Here is a 13,770-nt window from a genome sequence, read left to right on the forward strand (position 1 = left end):
CTAGAGGTAATGTCTCTGGCCCCTATCCTTCTTTCTCAGATCTCTGCAAGGTTCTTACCCTACCAGATTGCTTAATTAAACAGGATAATATGTCTTTCCTAAATTTCATATTTTTAAATGTCCTTGGGGATAAACATGTACTTTTATTTTTGTTTTAGAGGCTGTGAATAAAAACAGATTTGACTACCTCAAAGGAGGAACGCTGGATCCTTTTCTCTATTATATCCAGAAATATAGGAAATTAATAAAGCCTTATTTTAAAATACACAACAATTAGAAAACAGCTCTTGAAACCTATGAGTTAGTAATCTCATGAGGAAGCTCAACAAAACCACAGAAGTCCTGGTGAGAATGGGCATAGCTACCATTTCTTCAAGCAGAGTCTGAAAGAAATTGAATCACCTCTTGTGGGAGGTCCTACTTTACTTAAAAGGCCACAAGGCCTGGGGCATTTTAATAAGGAGAACTACTCATATAGCAGTTCTTGGAATTATAATGAAGCTGGTGGAACATTTTCACATTATATTTATTAAATACCTACTGATTACAAGTCACTAACCCAGGTGCTGGGGGCACACAGCACTGACAAGATAACCAGGTCCCTGATCTCAAAGAGCTCACAGTCTATTCCTAAAGATGATGTTTTTTAAACTAGAGCACTAGTGGCTTTTCTAAGAGGGGACTTCCCACATGACCCTAGCACTGTCCCCTAAATGACAATAATACAAGCCCCCCTCCCTTTGATCAGTGGGCAGAAGTTCCCTCCCACCTTGAGAACCACTGAGGGAAAGGCAACAATAAGAAAGTAAATTCATGGAGAGCCTGGGGGGCTTAGTTAAGCATCTGATTCTTGGTTTGGTCTCAGGTCATGGTCTCACAGTTTGTGGGACTGAGCCCAGAATAGGGCTCTGCGCTGACAGCATGGAGCCCGCTTGGGATTCTCTCCCTCTCTCTCTCTGCCCCTTCCCCACTTGCACTCTCTCTCTCTCTCTCTCTCTCTCTCAAAATAGATAAACTTTAAAAAAATATATTAAGAAAAAGAAAGAGAATTCACAAACCCATAAAAATTGTGATATGGGCTGTGATGGAAACCGTCAGGTTGCTGTGCCAGTGGAATAGATTGGGAGGACACTCTAGTTTGGGCAGTCAGTGCAGGCCTCTTTGAGCAGGGGGCAAGTAGTCTAAATGTCCCAGAGGACAAGAAGGTGTAGCTGTGAGTGTTCTGGTAGGTAAGGAGCAACATGCATGGTAGGTAAGGGCCCTAAAGTGGGAAATGGCTTAGTGAACTTAAAAAAAGTGGAAAGAAGAACATGGGGCTGAAGTAAGGTGGAGAGATAGGCAGAGGTCAGATCCTGTAAGGCCTTCAGAGTTGTGATGAATTTGGGTTTTATTCTAAATGCTTCCTATTGGAAGCCACCAAAGAGTTTTAAGAAGAGAATTGATGCAATAATGGTAATAAGGAGAAGTAATTAATGCTACTGAACACCTTCTCTGGGCCAGCAAGGCTTTAAGCTCTTTATGTATATTAACTCAATTTATCCTTATAACAGCCCTATGAGGTGAGTATATTTATATTCCCATCTTATAGAGGAGGAAACTGAAGCACGGAGAACTTAAGTAACTTGCCTAAAGTCTAGTACAGTCTGGGAACCACTTGCTGAACCAAGTAAAGTGTTGAACTAGTAAAGTTTAGCACAGCTAGTAAAGCCTGTGTTAATACCTTAGTCCCCCAACTGTGAAGCGGCAGGAGTTGTATTTGCTGAAAGTAGTGCAATCTGGCAGGAAGGAGTTAGAGTGAAGAGTTGTGTTTGCTGCCCTACTTCAGAAGCATTTCTCTGACCCAGAAAGTTGCCCATATCTGTTCTGATCCTATTGCAGGCATATGTATCCCATGATGGATTAACTGTTAATTAAGGCACGCACATGGTGAGGCTCACATATTAGGCAGTACTTCTAACAACAAAAACAATGAATCCCTCGGAAAATTGGCCTGTTCTGGCTGGGAAAACGCAAAAGTCGCCTTAAAAACCCAGAAGCACGAAGAGAAGTAACTGGATGGAGTCACCAGAAAACCTCTGAAGAAGTGGCCATCCATTCCGTGCCTCTGCTCTGCCCGCCATGATAGCGGACAAGAAGGTTCTGAGCTCTCAGACATCCCTGGTTAGGGGCGGGAACAGGTGCTCCAGGCAGCGGGGCGTGACTTGCGGGGACGAGGTGGGGCTGGGCTGGGCTTGTGGGGCGGGGCCACGTGGGGGGGCGTGCCCACGGGGCGTGGCGAGATGAGGAAGGACCTGTCTGAGGCGGGGCGCGCGCGTCAGGAAGATGGCGCTGCGTCTGCTGTGGAGAGCGCCACGCGGAACGGCGGCGGCGGCGCTGCCGAGGCTGTGAGTGCAGGTCCCTGGTCCCCCGCCACCCGGGCCGGCCTCCCCAGTTCCTGCCGGGAACCCCCGCCGGCCGGGAGCACCGTGCCCCTCTCGCGCGCCGGCTCGACCTCTGCCAAGGTCGCCGACGCCCTGCCAGGGTCGCCCGTCCTCCGCGTGCCTCCCTGTGGGAGGGTCATTGCTTGGGGGCCGGGAAAATGGGTACAAACATTCGATTAGCAGCCCCAGAACACAAAACCAGCCCCCCGCCTCCCCCACAAGTGGAAACCGCGAACGTGTGCTGTTTGATAAAAGGGGTCCTGGAATCAGCGTCCGCGAGGCGGCTCCCCTGCTGAGGGAGAACACCCTTCGCTCGTTGGTTCAGCACAGCGGTTCCCAAACTGGTCTCAGGACCCCTTTACGCGCCGAAAAACTATTGACCCCGACGAGCTCTTGCTTGTATCTAGTAATTTTTGCGGCGTGAGGAGTTCAAACAAGTTTAAAAAAATCTTCATTTACGAATAACACACCCGTTGCATTTTAACACACCCATATGTAGTGAAAGAGTGGTGTGGTTTTAGATTTTCGAAAGTCTCTTTGGTTTAATAGAGGACAGCTGGAGTCTCCTCTCCGCTGATTTGGAGGAGGTTTACAAAGCAGTTCCGGGCTCACGGAGGTGCTAGTTGGAAAAGGGAAGACCTCTCAGACCGTGTCGAAGGGGGTCGGGAACTCTCAGGTGTGCTGGGACCGCCCTTGGATAGCCGCTGGGCTAGCAGTTGCCAACTACATGCACACACGTTACCTTATCTGGCTCCCTGACCACCATGTGAAGAAGTCAGAACGAGGAAACTGAGGCTTGGAGAGGCTAAGTGACGCCAAGCAGAGAATGGCAGAGTTTGGTTTAGAAACCAAGCCTGTGGCTCTTGGTCTGGAACTTCTTCCATTTGCTTGCTCCCTGCTTCCGGACTCTCCAGTGTGTCCCGCGCCAGGCCCTACCCCGTCTGGTACATCCTGCCTTCCCCTTTCCCAGACCTGAGCCTGGTATGTGGCCCTGGGCTCAGGGGTTCACCCCTGGAACCAGAGATGGCTGCCAAGGCGGTAACACCCAGGCCCTTCCAGAAGGCCCCCTTTTCCTTCAGTAATGTGGTCCAGTGACCACATGCAGTCACCTATTTCTTTTCTTTTTTCTTTTTTTTTTTAATATATGAAATTTATTGTCAAATTGGTTTCCATACAACACCCAGTGCTCATCCCAAAAGGTGCCCTCTTCAATACCCATCACCCACCCTCCCCGCCCTCCCACCCCCCATCAACCCTCAGTTTGTTCTCAGTTTTTAACAGTCTCTTATGTTTTGGCTCTCTCCCACTCTGACGTCTTCTTTTTTTTTTTCCTTCCCCTCCCCCATGGGTTCCTGTTAAGTTTCTCAGGATCCACATAAGAGTGAAACCATATGGTATCTGTCTTTCTCTGTATGGCTTATTTCACTTAGCATCACACTCTCCAGTTCCATCCACGTTGCTACAAAAGGCCATATTTCATTCTTTCTCATTGCCACGTAGTACTCCATTGTGTATATAAACCACATCTTCTTTATCCATTTGTCAGTTGATGGACATTTAGGCTCTTTCCATAATTTGGCTATTGTTGAGAGTGCTGCTATAAACATTGGGGTACAAGTGGCCCTATGCATCAGTACTCCTGTATCCCTTGGGTAAATTCCTAGCAGTGCTATTGCTGGTCATAGGGTAGGTCTATTTTTAATTTTCTGAGGAACCTCCACACTGCTTTCCAGAGCGGCTGCACCAATTTGCATTCCCACCAACAGTGCAGTCACCTATTTCTAAGGCACTTGGGGCTCATCTCAAAGTGCTCTTTGCCATCTTTAGCACCTGGGCTCATTCTCCACACACACATCCTACGAAGGCTGTGGCAGCAGGCTTTCGTGCTGGGTGCTTCAGGGAGCCTGCTTCCTGGGTTAAATCCTCTGTTTCCGCATCTTCAGAACACACAGAATTGGGAGAAGTAAAGGTGCTAAACGTCAGCTTAGAAAGGTCTGCCTAGAGATGCCTTAATTTCTAGTTAGGTTGCATTTAAGCTTCAGGCCGGTAGACCTGCTTCTGGTGGCTTTTTCCTTCTGTTTTTAGAGTGTCAGGACCATTGCTGCTAGGCGGGGACCATGCGAGTGCTGTCCTTGATGCCTCGTTTTCCACCCTGCCTCTGGCCCTGCTGCTTTCTGTAGCCACTGCTCAATTTATGTAAATACCTGCCCTCAGTCTCGGGGAGCATAACTCTCCACTCCTAGGGATGCTGTTGGTTCGACTGTCTTTTAAGTCCTCTCTGCCAACAGAGAAAATTAAAAAAAAAAAAGTGTGAATAGTAACCCATATATATATATATACCTTCATCTATAAATATATATATTTTTACAATAGGCTCTACACCCAAGGTGGGGCTAGAACTCACCAACCTGAGATCAAGAGTTACGTGCTCTAGGGGCGCCTGGGTGGCGCAGTCGGTTAAGCGTCCGACTTCAGCCAGGTCACGATCTCGCGGTCCGTGAGTTCGAGCCCCGCGTCGGGCTCTGGGCTGATGGCTCAGAGCCTGGAGCCTGTTTCCAATTCTGTGTCTCCCTCTCTCTCTGCCCCTCCCCCGTTCATGCTCTGTCTCTCTCTGTCCCAAAAATAAAATTAAAAAAACGTTGAAAAAAAAAAAAAGAGTTACGTGCTCTACCGACTGAGCCAAATGCCCCAGAATATTTCTGTATAAAATCACTGTATCTATATTAACCTAAACCTGAGTTCATACTGCCTCCAATTGTAATCCATTGCCACATGGATCATTCTAGCTTCCTCCCCTTTGCTTGATTAATAAATTTTCACTACAACAGTTAGAAACCTGGCTCCCATCATCCACCATCCACCATCCAGTTACTTAATTGTTCAGTTTTAGCATACCCATACAGCAGTATTTGAATTGTTAGGCCATACTCTGGGGGAAAGAACTGTCAACGAAGTACAGTACTTGTGTGCAGTTCCTTTTCCTTTAGTCTTACAGGTGCCACTCATTTCCATAGTTACTTAGTTCAGGGCCTCTTTCTCCCATCCCCTTCAGTGAGGTTGTTTCATACATTTGCAATACAGTTTGAGAGTCCCTTGTCATAATCTGCATTATTTCCTACCTCCCACATGAATTTTTTTTTAATTGCATATATTAAGGTTTGTTCTTTATGCTATAAAATTCTGTGGATTTTGACAAATGCATAATATCATGTATCTACCATAAGAGTATTATATACAGAATTGTTTTATTTCCCTGAAAATCCCCCTGTGCTTCACCTGTTTGTCCATCCTGGATTCTCCCAAACTCCTGATCATATTCCTGTCTCTATAGTTTTGCCTTTTCCAGAATGTCATAGAATTGGAATTACATAGTATGCAGTCCCATTAGACTGCATTCTTTCACTTAGCAATGTTCATTAAGGTTCCTCCCATGTCTTTTTCATGGCTTCTTAACTCATTTTCTTTTACTGCTGAATATTCCATCGTAGAGATGTTTCACTGTCTGTTCACCTATTGAAGGACATTTTAGTTCTATAAAGGTTTAATAAAGCTACTATAAACATTCTCGTGCAGATTTTCTCTGGGTATAAGTTTTCAAATTAATTGGGTGAATACCTAGGAATATGATTGTATGGTAGCTTTGTAAGAAACTACAAACTATCTTCCAAAGTGACTGTACCATTTTGCATTCCAATCATCAATGGAAGGATGCTGTACATCCTTGCCAGCATTTAGTATTGTCAGTTGAAAAAACTTGTTTAGTCATGCTAACAGGTACGTAGTGGTATCTGTTGTTGGTCTAATGTTCGTTTGTTTTAACTTGAAATTCCCTGATGTCAGGTGATGTTGGACATCTTGTCATATGTTTATTTGCCGTCTGTGTATCTTCTTTGGTAAGGTGTGTATTCTGATCTTCTGCCTACTTCTTAGATTGTTTTCTTATTGTTGAGTTTTAAGTATTTGTTGCATAGTTTAGATATAAGTCTTATAAAAGATATATGTTTGGCAAATATTTTCTCCCAGTCTGTGACTTGTCTTTTCATTCTCTAATGGTATCTTTGACAGAGCAGAAGTTTTTTTATTTTAATGAAATCATGCTTACTTTTTCTTTCGTGGATCATGCTTTTGCTGTTATTTTTAAAAACTCATTGCCAAATCCAGAGTCACATAGATTTTTTCTTGTATTTCCTTCTAAAAGTTCTACAGTATTATGTTTTATACTTGGGCCTGTGATCCATTTAAGTTAGTTTTTATAAGTAGAAGGTGTTTGTCTAATTTTTTTGGATGTTGATCCAATTGTTCCATCCCATTTGTTGAAAAAATTGTCCTTTCTCCATTAAATTGCTTTTGCTCCTTTGTCAAAGGTCAGTTGGCCCTATTTGTGTGGGTCTGTTTCTGGACTCTTAATTTTGTTATATTGACCTGTGTGTCTGTTCTTTTGCCAATATTATGCTGTCTTTATTACTGTAACTTTATAGTAAGTCTTGAAGTTGGGTAACATCAGTTCTCCAACTTCAGTTTTCTTTCATATTATGTTTGCTATTCTGAGTCTTTGCCTTTCTGTATAAACTTTAGAATCAGTTTGCTGATATCCACAAAATAGCTTGCTGAGATGTGATTGGAACTGCATTGAATCTATAGATTAAATTGGGAAGAATTGACATCTTAACAATATTGAGTCTTCCAATCCATGAATATGGACTATTTCCCCATTTATTTAAATGTTCTCGATTTCTTTCATCAGAGTTGTATAGTTCTCTGCATACAGGTCTTGTACATGTGTTGTTAGATTTATATCTAAATATTTCATTCTTTGGGTGCTGTTGCAAATGGTATCGTGTTTTAAATTTCAAATTCCAATTGTTCATTGCTAGTTTATAGGAAATCAATTATCTTTTAAATATTAATTTTGTATCCTGCAGCCTTGTCATAATCATAATGAGTTATTTTTTGTGAGTTCTTTGGGATTTTGTACATAGATGATCATGTAGTTCTCAAAAACTTTTTAAAAAATTAATTAATTTTGGGGCGCCTGGGTGGCGCAGTCGGTTAAGCGTCCGACATCAGCCAGGTCACGATCTCGCAGTCCGGGAGTTCGAGCCCCGCGTCGGGCTCTGGGCTGATGGCTCGGAGCCTGGAGCCTGTTTCCGATTCTGTGTCTCCCTCTCTCTCTGCCCCTCCCACGTTCATGCTCTGTCTCTCTCTGTCCCCAAAATAAATAAAAACGTTGAAAGAAAAAAAAATTAAAAAAAAAAATTAATTAATTTTAAGAGAGTGTGAGTGGGAGAAAGAGAGAATCCCAAGCAGGCTCCACTGTGCCAGGTGTGGAGCCTGATGCAGGGCTTGAACCCACAAACTGTGAGATCATGACCTGAGCTGAAACCAAGAGTCAGACACTTAACCAACTGAACCACCCAGGCATCCCTCAAAGACATTTTTATTTCTTCTTTCTCAAGATGTGTGCCTTTTTATTTCCTTTTCTTGTTTTATTGCACTAGCTAGTGGCTCTAATAAGATGTCAATAAGAGTGATGAGAGGTGGCATTCTTGCCTTGTTCCCAATCTTAGGGAAAGCATCCAGTTTCCCATCATTAATTATGATATAAGCTGTATGTATTTTGTAGATGTCTTTTATTCCCCATTTGCTGATACTTTTTGTTTTTTATTGTGAATGGGTGTTGGATTTTATCAGGTTCTTTTTCTGCATTAATTGATATGGTTTTCCTTGTTTAGCCTGTCAATGTGGCAGATTACATTAATTGATTTTTGGATGTTGAACCAGCTTTGTATCCCTGGAATAAATCCTATTTGGTCATGGTGTATAATTCTTTTTATACATTTTTGGATTTGATCAGATATTTTGTTAGGGGTTTTCTATCTATGTTCATGAGAGATATTGGTCTGTAATTTTCCTTTTTTGTACTCTGTGTGTGTGTGTGTGTGTGTGTGTGTGTGTGTGTGTGTGTGTGTGTTTGGGGGGGGGGGGAAGAATGCAGGTGTGAGTGGGGGAGAGGCAGAGGAAGAAAGAGAAAATCTTAAGCAGACTCTATGCCCAGCATGGAGTCTGGCACAGAGCTTGATCTCACGACCTAGGCCAAAATCAAGAGTTGGTTGCTTAACCCAGTGAGCCACCCAAGCGCCCTTGTAGTGTGTTTATTGGTATTGGTTTCTGTGTATCTCATGACTTTTTTGTTTCTCTATTCCTTCTTTACTGCTTTCTTTTGCACTAAGTGAATACTTTGTAATGTTTTAATATTTTAAATTTCTTTAATGATTTTTAACTACTTTTTTACTTTTTAAATTGGAGTATAGTTGACACAGTTTTTTTTTTTTTAATACTGTTTTTAAAGAGATTTTTTAGTGGTTACTCTAGGGCTTACCATGTACATTTTTGAAAAGAATTGTGGTAAAATAAAATGCATGTAACATAAGCTTTGTCATTTTAACCATTCTAAGTATACAGTTTAGTGGCATTGCCACATTCACACTGTTGTGCAACCATTACCACTATCCACGTTTTTTTCCTCACTCCAAACAGAAACTCTGTACTCATGAAGCAATAATTCCTTCTCTATCACTTGGTAGTCCCTAGTCTACTTTCTGTGTTTCTGAATTTGCTTATTTTAGATATGTAAGTGAGATCATATAATTTACATTCTTTTGTTTCTGGCTTATCTCACTTTGCATAATGTTTTCAAGAATCATTCATGTTGTAGTATGTATGAGAACTGCATTCCTTTTTATGGCTGGCTAATATTCCATCGTAAGTATATCACCATATACATATTAACTTATAAGAATCTACTTTTGATTTATACTAAATTCCAGAAGAGAAATGTTACTTCTATATAGTTCTATTTCCTTTTCTTCTTTTTTGTGGTATTATAGTTATACATATTATATTTCTTTTTTCTTTTTTTTTTTAGTGTTTTTTATTTATTTTTGAGAGAGAGAGAGTGTGTGTGTGTGTGAGTGGAGGGGGGCAGAGAGAGAGGGAGACACAGAATCTGAAGCAGGCTCCAGGCTCTGAGCTATCTGCACAGAGCCTGATACGGGGTCCAAACTCACCGACTGCAAGATCATGACCTGAGCCAAAGTTAGACGCTCAACCAACACCAGCCAAGTGCCCCACATATTATGTTTATATGTTACAAACCCAGTATACATTGTTGTAGTTTTACTTATTTTATGTCTTTTAATTGATTAAAAAAACTTTTTAAATGTTTTATGTTTGAGAGTGAGAGAGCGTGAGTAGGGGTGGGGCAGAGAGAGAGGGAGACACAGAATCTGAAGCAAGTTCCAGGCTCTGAGCTGTCAGTACAGAGCCCCACACAGGGCTCGAACCCATGAACTGTGAGATCATGATCTGAGCCAAAATCGGATGCTCGACTGACTGAGCCACCCAGCCGTCCCTTAATTGATTAATTTTCAAAGAAAGCTCCATGCTCAATGTGGGGCTTGAGCTCATGACCCTGAGGTAAAGGGTCGCATGCTCTACTGACTGAACCAGCCAAGCACCCCAATTTTATGTCTTTTAAAGAAACTTAGAGAAGGAGACACAAATTCACTGACACAAGTCCATAGACACACACACACACACACACACACACATTTTGTAGTATTTGTTATACTTACTTTCTTATTTACTAGTTCTGGTTTTCATTTGTTCCTATAGAGTTGAGTCACCATCTGGTGCCATTTTTTAACACAGTACATCTTTGTTCTCACCTCCTTTGTGTTGTTATTGGTAAATATACTACATTTCTATATGTTACTGGCCTGACAACACAATTATATAATATTCTTTTATATAGTTGCTTTTTAAATTAGACAAGAGAAGAAAGGAGCAGGAATGTGCATTTATCCTTAATTACTTTATTACTATTTGTGTATGTGTGTGTATGGATTTGATCTGTCTGGGATCACTTACTTTCAGCCTGAAGAACTCTCTTTAGTATGTCTTTAAAATTCTTAAAAAAAATTTTTTTTTAACGTTTATATATTTTTGAGACAGAGAGAGACAGAGCATGAACGGGGGAGGGTCAGAGAGAGGGAGACACAGAATTGGAAACAGGCTCCAGGCTCCGAGCTGTCAGCACAGAGCCCGACGCGGGGCTCGAACTCACGGACTGCGAGATCGTGACCTGAGCCGAAGTCGGCCGCTCAACCGACTGAGCCACCCAGGCGCCCCTAAAATTCTTTTAAGTTTATTTATTTATTTTGAGAGAGAGAGAGCAAGTGGGGTAGGGGCAGAGAGACAATCCCAAGCAGGCTCCGCACTGTCAGTGCAGAGCCCCATGCAGGGCTCAAACTCACAAACCGTGAGATCATGACCTGAGCCTAAATCAGGAGTCAGACTGACCACCCAGGTGCCCCTCTTTAATATTTCTTGTAAGGTAGGTCTGCTAGCAATAGCCCTACATGTGTGTGTGGCCTTTCAAACCCTCTCCTTTCTCCCTTTTTAGTTCAGTCCCTGCGGCTGTTTCCACTTTTCCACTTTCTCTCCAGCTGCTTTTGGGGGGGGGTGCTTTTCCTCGTATTCTCCCCCCCACCCTCATCCTGTCTCCCCACGCAAAAACAGCTCCCTGCCCTCCATAGCTTTTCTCTCCCCCAGTTCGCCTCTCTGCGCTGCGTACCTGCTGAATTCTGTGGTTCTGGTTGTGCATATTGTTGTGTTAATCCTCAGATCATTTGTCTAGGTGTGCAGGATGGTTTAGTGTTGGTCTGGCTGTATTTCATGGACGCAAGACACAAAGATAACTTCCATGCCGTTCCACTATCTTGGCTCCTCCCTGTGTGTGGCCTTTCAGAAGCCCAGGAAAAGGTCAGAGCTTTTCAAAGTTGATGGATATCTCATTTTCCAGCTTTTTCATTAAAACTTTATTTAAGGTATACAAGTATACAGCTTTATTTAAGATTTTATTTTTAAGTCATCGCTACACCCAGCTTGGGGCTTGAACCCACAACCTCGAGATTAAGAGTTGCGTGTTCTGCCGACTAAGCCAGCCAGGTGCCCAGGTGTACAGTTTTGTAATTTAACATCTGCGTACACTACAAAGTGATTACCACCACAAGTCTAGTTACCGTCCTTCACCATACTGTTGACCCTCTTTACCCATTTTGCCCACCAGGCCCCCAACCCTGTTAACCCTCTGGTAACCATTAGTCTGTTCTCTGTATCTGAGATTATTTTTATTTTGTTTGTCCATTTCATTTTTTTTTTTTTTAAGATTCTACATGTAACATCATATGGTATTTGCTCTTCTCCATCTGACTTATTTTGCTTGAATACCCTCAAGATCCAAACATGTTGCAGATGGCAAGATTTCATTCTTTTTTGTGGCTGAGTAGTATTTCATTGTATAAATATACCACATCTTTATCCATTCATCTGTTGATGGACATTTTGTTTCCGTATATTGGCTATTGTAAACAGTACTGCAGTGAACATAACAATAAACAGAGCATATATCTTTTTAGTGAAAGTTTTCCTATTACCTGGAGGTAGAAGAGTTGGGTCATAGGGTAGTTCTATTCTTAATTTTTTGAGGAAACTCCAAATTGTTTTACACAATGGCTGCTCCAGTTTACAATCCCAGCAAACAGTGTGTGAGGGTTCCCTTTTCTCTGCACCCTCTCCAACACTTGTTATTTTTTGTCTTTTTGGTAATAGCCATTTTTACAGGGGTTAGGTAATATCTTATTTTGGTTTTTATTTGCATATCCCTAATAATTATTGATGTTGAGCATCTTTTTCATTTGCCTGTTGGTCATCTCTATGTATTCTTTGGAGAAATGTCTATTCAGATTTTCTCCCCATTTCATAATCAGGTTGTTGTTGAGTTGTATGAATTCCTTTTGTATATTTTGGATAATCACCCCTTATTGGATATGTGGTTTGCAAATATTTTCTCCCATTCAGTGGGTTAACTTTTCATTTTCCTGTTAATTTCTTTTGCTGTACAGAAGCTTTTTACTTTGATGAGGTCCCATTTGTTTACTTTTACTTTTGTTTTTCTTGCCTTTGAAGTCAGATCCACAAAGACGTTGCTAAGACTGATGTCAAGGACTTTACTGCTTATGTTTCTTCTAGGAGTTTTATGGTTTCAGGTCTTACATTCTAGTTTTTAATCCATTTTGAGTTAATTTTTGTGTATGGTGTAATATAGTGGTCTGTATTCTTGTGCATGTAGCTATCCAGTTTCCCCAACACTATTTATTGAAGAGACTGTTCTTTCTCCATTGTATATTCTTGGCTCCAGCTTTTCCTTTTAAGCTTTTTGGTTAGCCTGTCGTTTGCCCTGTTATCCAGCATCTCAGGTAGCGATGATATTAAATAATTGCTTCTGATTGTTTTGACAAACGCCCTCAGGGAGAATGCTGTTCCCACTGTTCAGGCTCTAAGCCAGGTGAGCCCTGCAAATGGAGTCTTCCAGGGAGCTACCAGGTGGCAGTTCTCTGTGTGTGGTGCTTTCAAAGACCTCCCACCCTACCCTGTCCCCTCCGGTGGCTGCCAGGCTGCTGGTTTTCACAAGGATTATGACTGTTGGTTTTTAAGGCTACCACCGAACTGGGGAGAGGGCGTGGGTAAGTTAAAAAAACAACAACAACAAAAACCCACATGGTTTGCTGTTCTTAACTGAGATTCATCCGTGTTTCTTGGATAAATGCTCCCAGATTGCTGCAGGCCTTTGGTTAATGTCTAGAATTCTAAAAAAGTTGATTCTGACTGCCAATATTCTCATTGTTATTGTAGAGGATTAGGTTTTTGAAGTTCCTTTCTCTGCAATTTTGCTGGTCACCCCTGCTTAGAATTTTGATCAAGAATTTGAGTTGGGGTGCCCAGGTGGCTCAGTTGAGCATCTGGCTCTTGATTTCGGCTCAGGTCATGATCTCATGGTTTATGGGATTGAGCCCCATGTCGAGCTCTGTGCTGACAGTGTGGAGCCTGCTTGGGATTCTCTGTATCCCTCTCTCTCTGCCTCTCCCCTGCACACGCGCTCTCTCTCTCTCTCTCTTTCTCTCTCAAAATAAGTAAAATAAACTTAAAAAAAAAAGAATGGATTTGAATTTATAAAATGTTTTTTCAGTATCTGTTGTGATCATGTGGCTTTTCTTAAGTATGTTAATATGATGAATCAGATTGATTAGTTAAAAAAATTTTTTTTTAATGTTTATTTATTTTTGAGAGAGACAGAGACAGAGCATGAGTGGGGGAGGAGCAGAGAGAGGGGAAACACAGAAGCTGAGGCAGGCTCCAGGCTCTGAGCCATCAGCCCAGAGCTGGATGTGGGGCTCGAACTCACAAACCATGAGATCATGATCTGAGCTGAAATAGAGTTGGATGCTTA

The 13,770-nt window shown here is 42.1% G+C and overlaps 1 protein-coding gene across 5 annotated transcripts in view; it reads left to right on the plus strand.

The window, feature by feature from the left end:
- Positions 1–2,260: 2,260 nt before the first annotated feature.
- CLYBL (citramalyl-CoA lyase) overlaps positions 2,261–13,770 on the plus strand; it is a 254,668-nt gene continuing 243,158 nt past the window's right edge. For 4 of the 5 annotated variants that reach the window (XM_043582340.1, XM_043582333.1, XM_043582327.1 and 1 more), the window contains exon 1: positions 2,284–2,384. In XM_043582340.1, coding sequence (XP_043438275.1) covers positions 2,323–2,384 — 62 coding nt within the window. In that variant the 5' untranslated portion in view covers positions 2,284–2,322. Of the gene's footprint in view, positions 2,385–13,770 lie in introns of all 5 variants that reach the window. The other variant, XM_043582320.1, reaches the window with a different exon arrangement.

The sequence above is a fragment of the Prionailurus bengalensis genome, chromosome A1 (genome assembly GCF_016509475.1).
Source record: "Prionailurus bengalensis isolate Pbe53 chromosome A1, Fcat_Pben_1.1_paternal_pri, whole genome shotgun sequence".
NCBI lineage: Eukaryota > Metazoa > Chordata > Mammalia > Carnivora > Felidae > Prionailurus > Prionailurus bengalensis.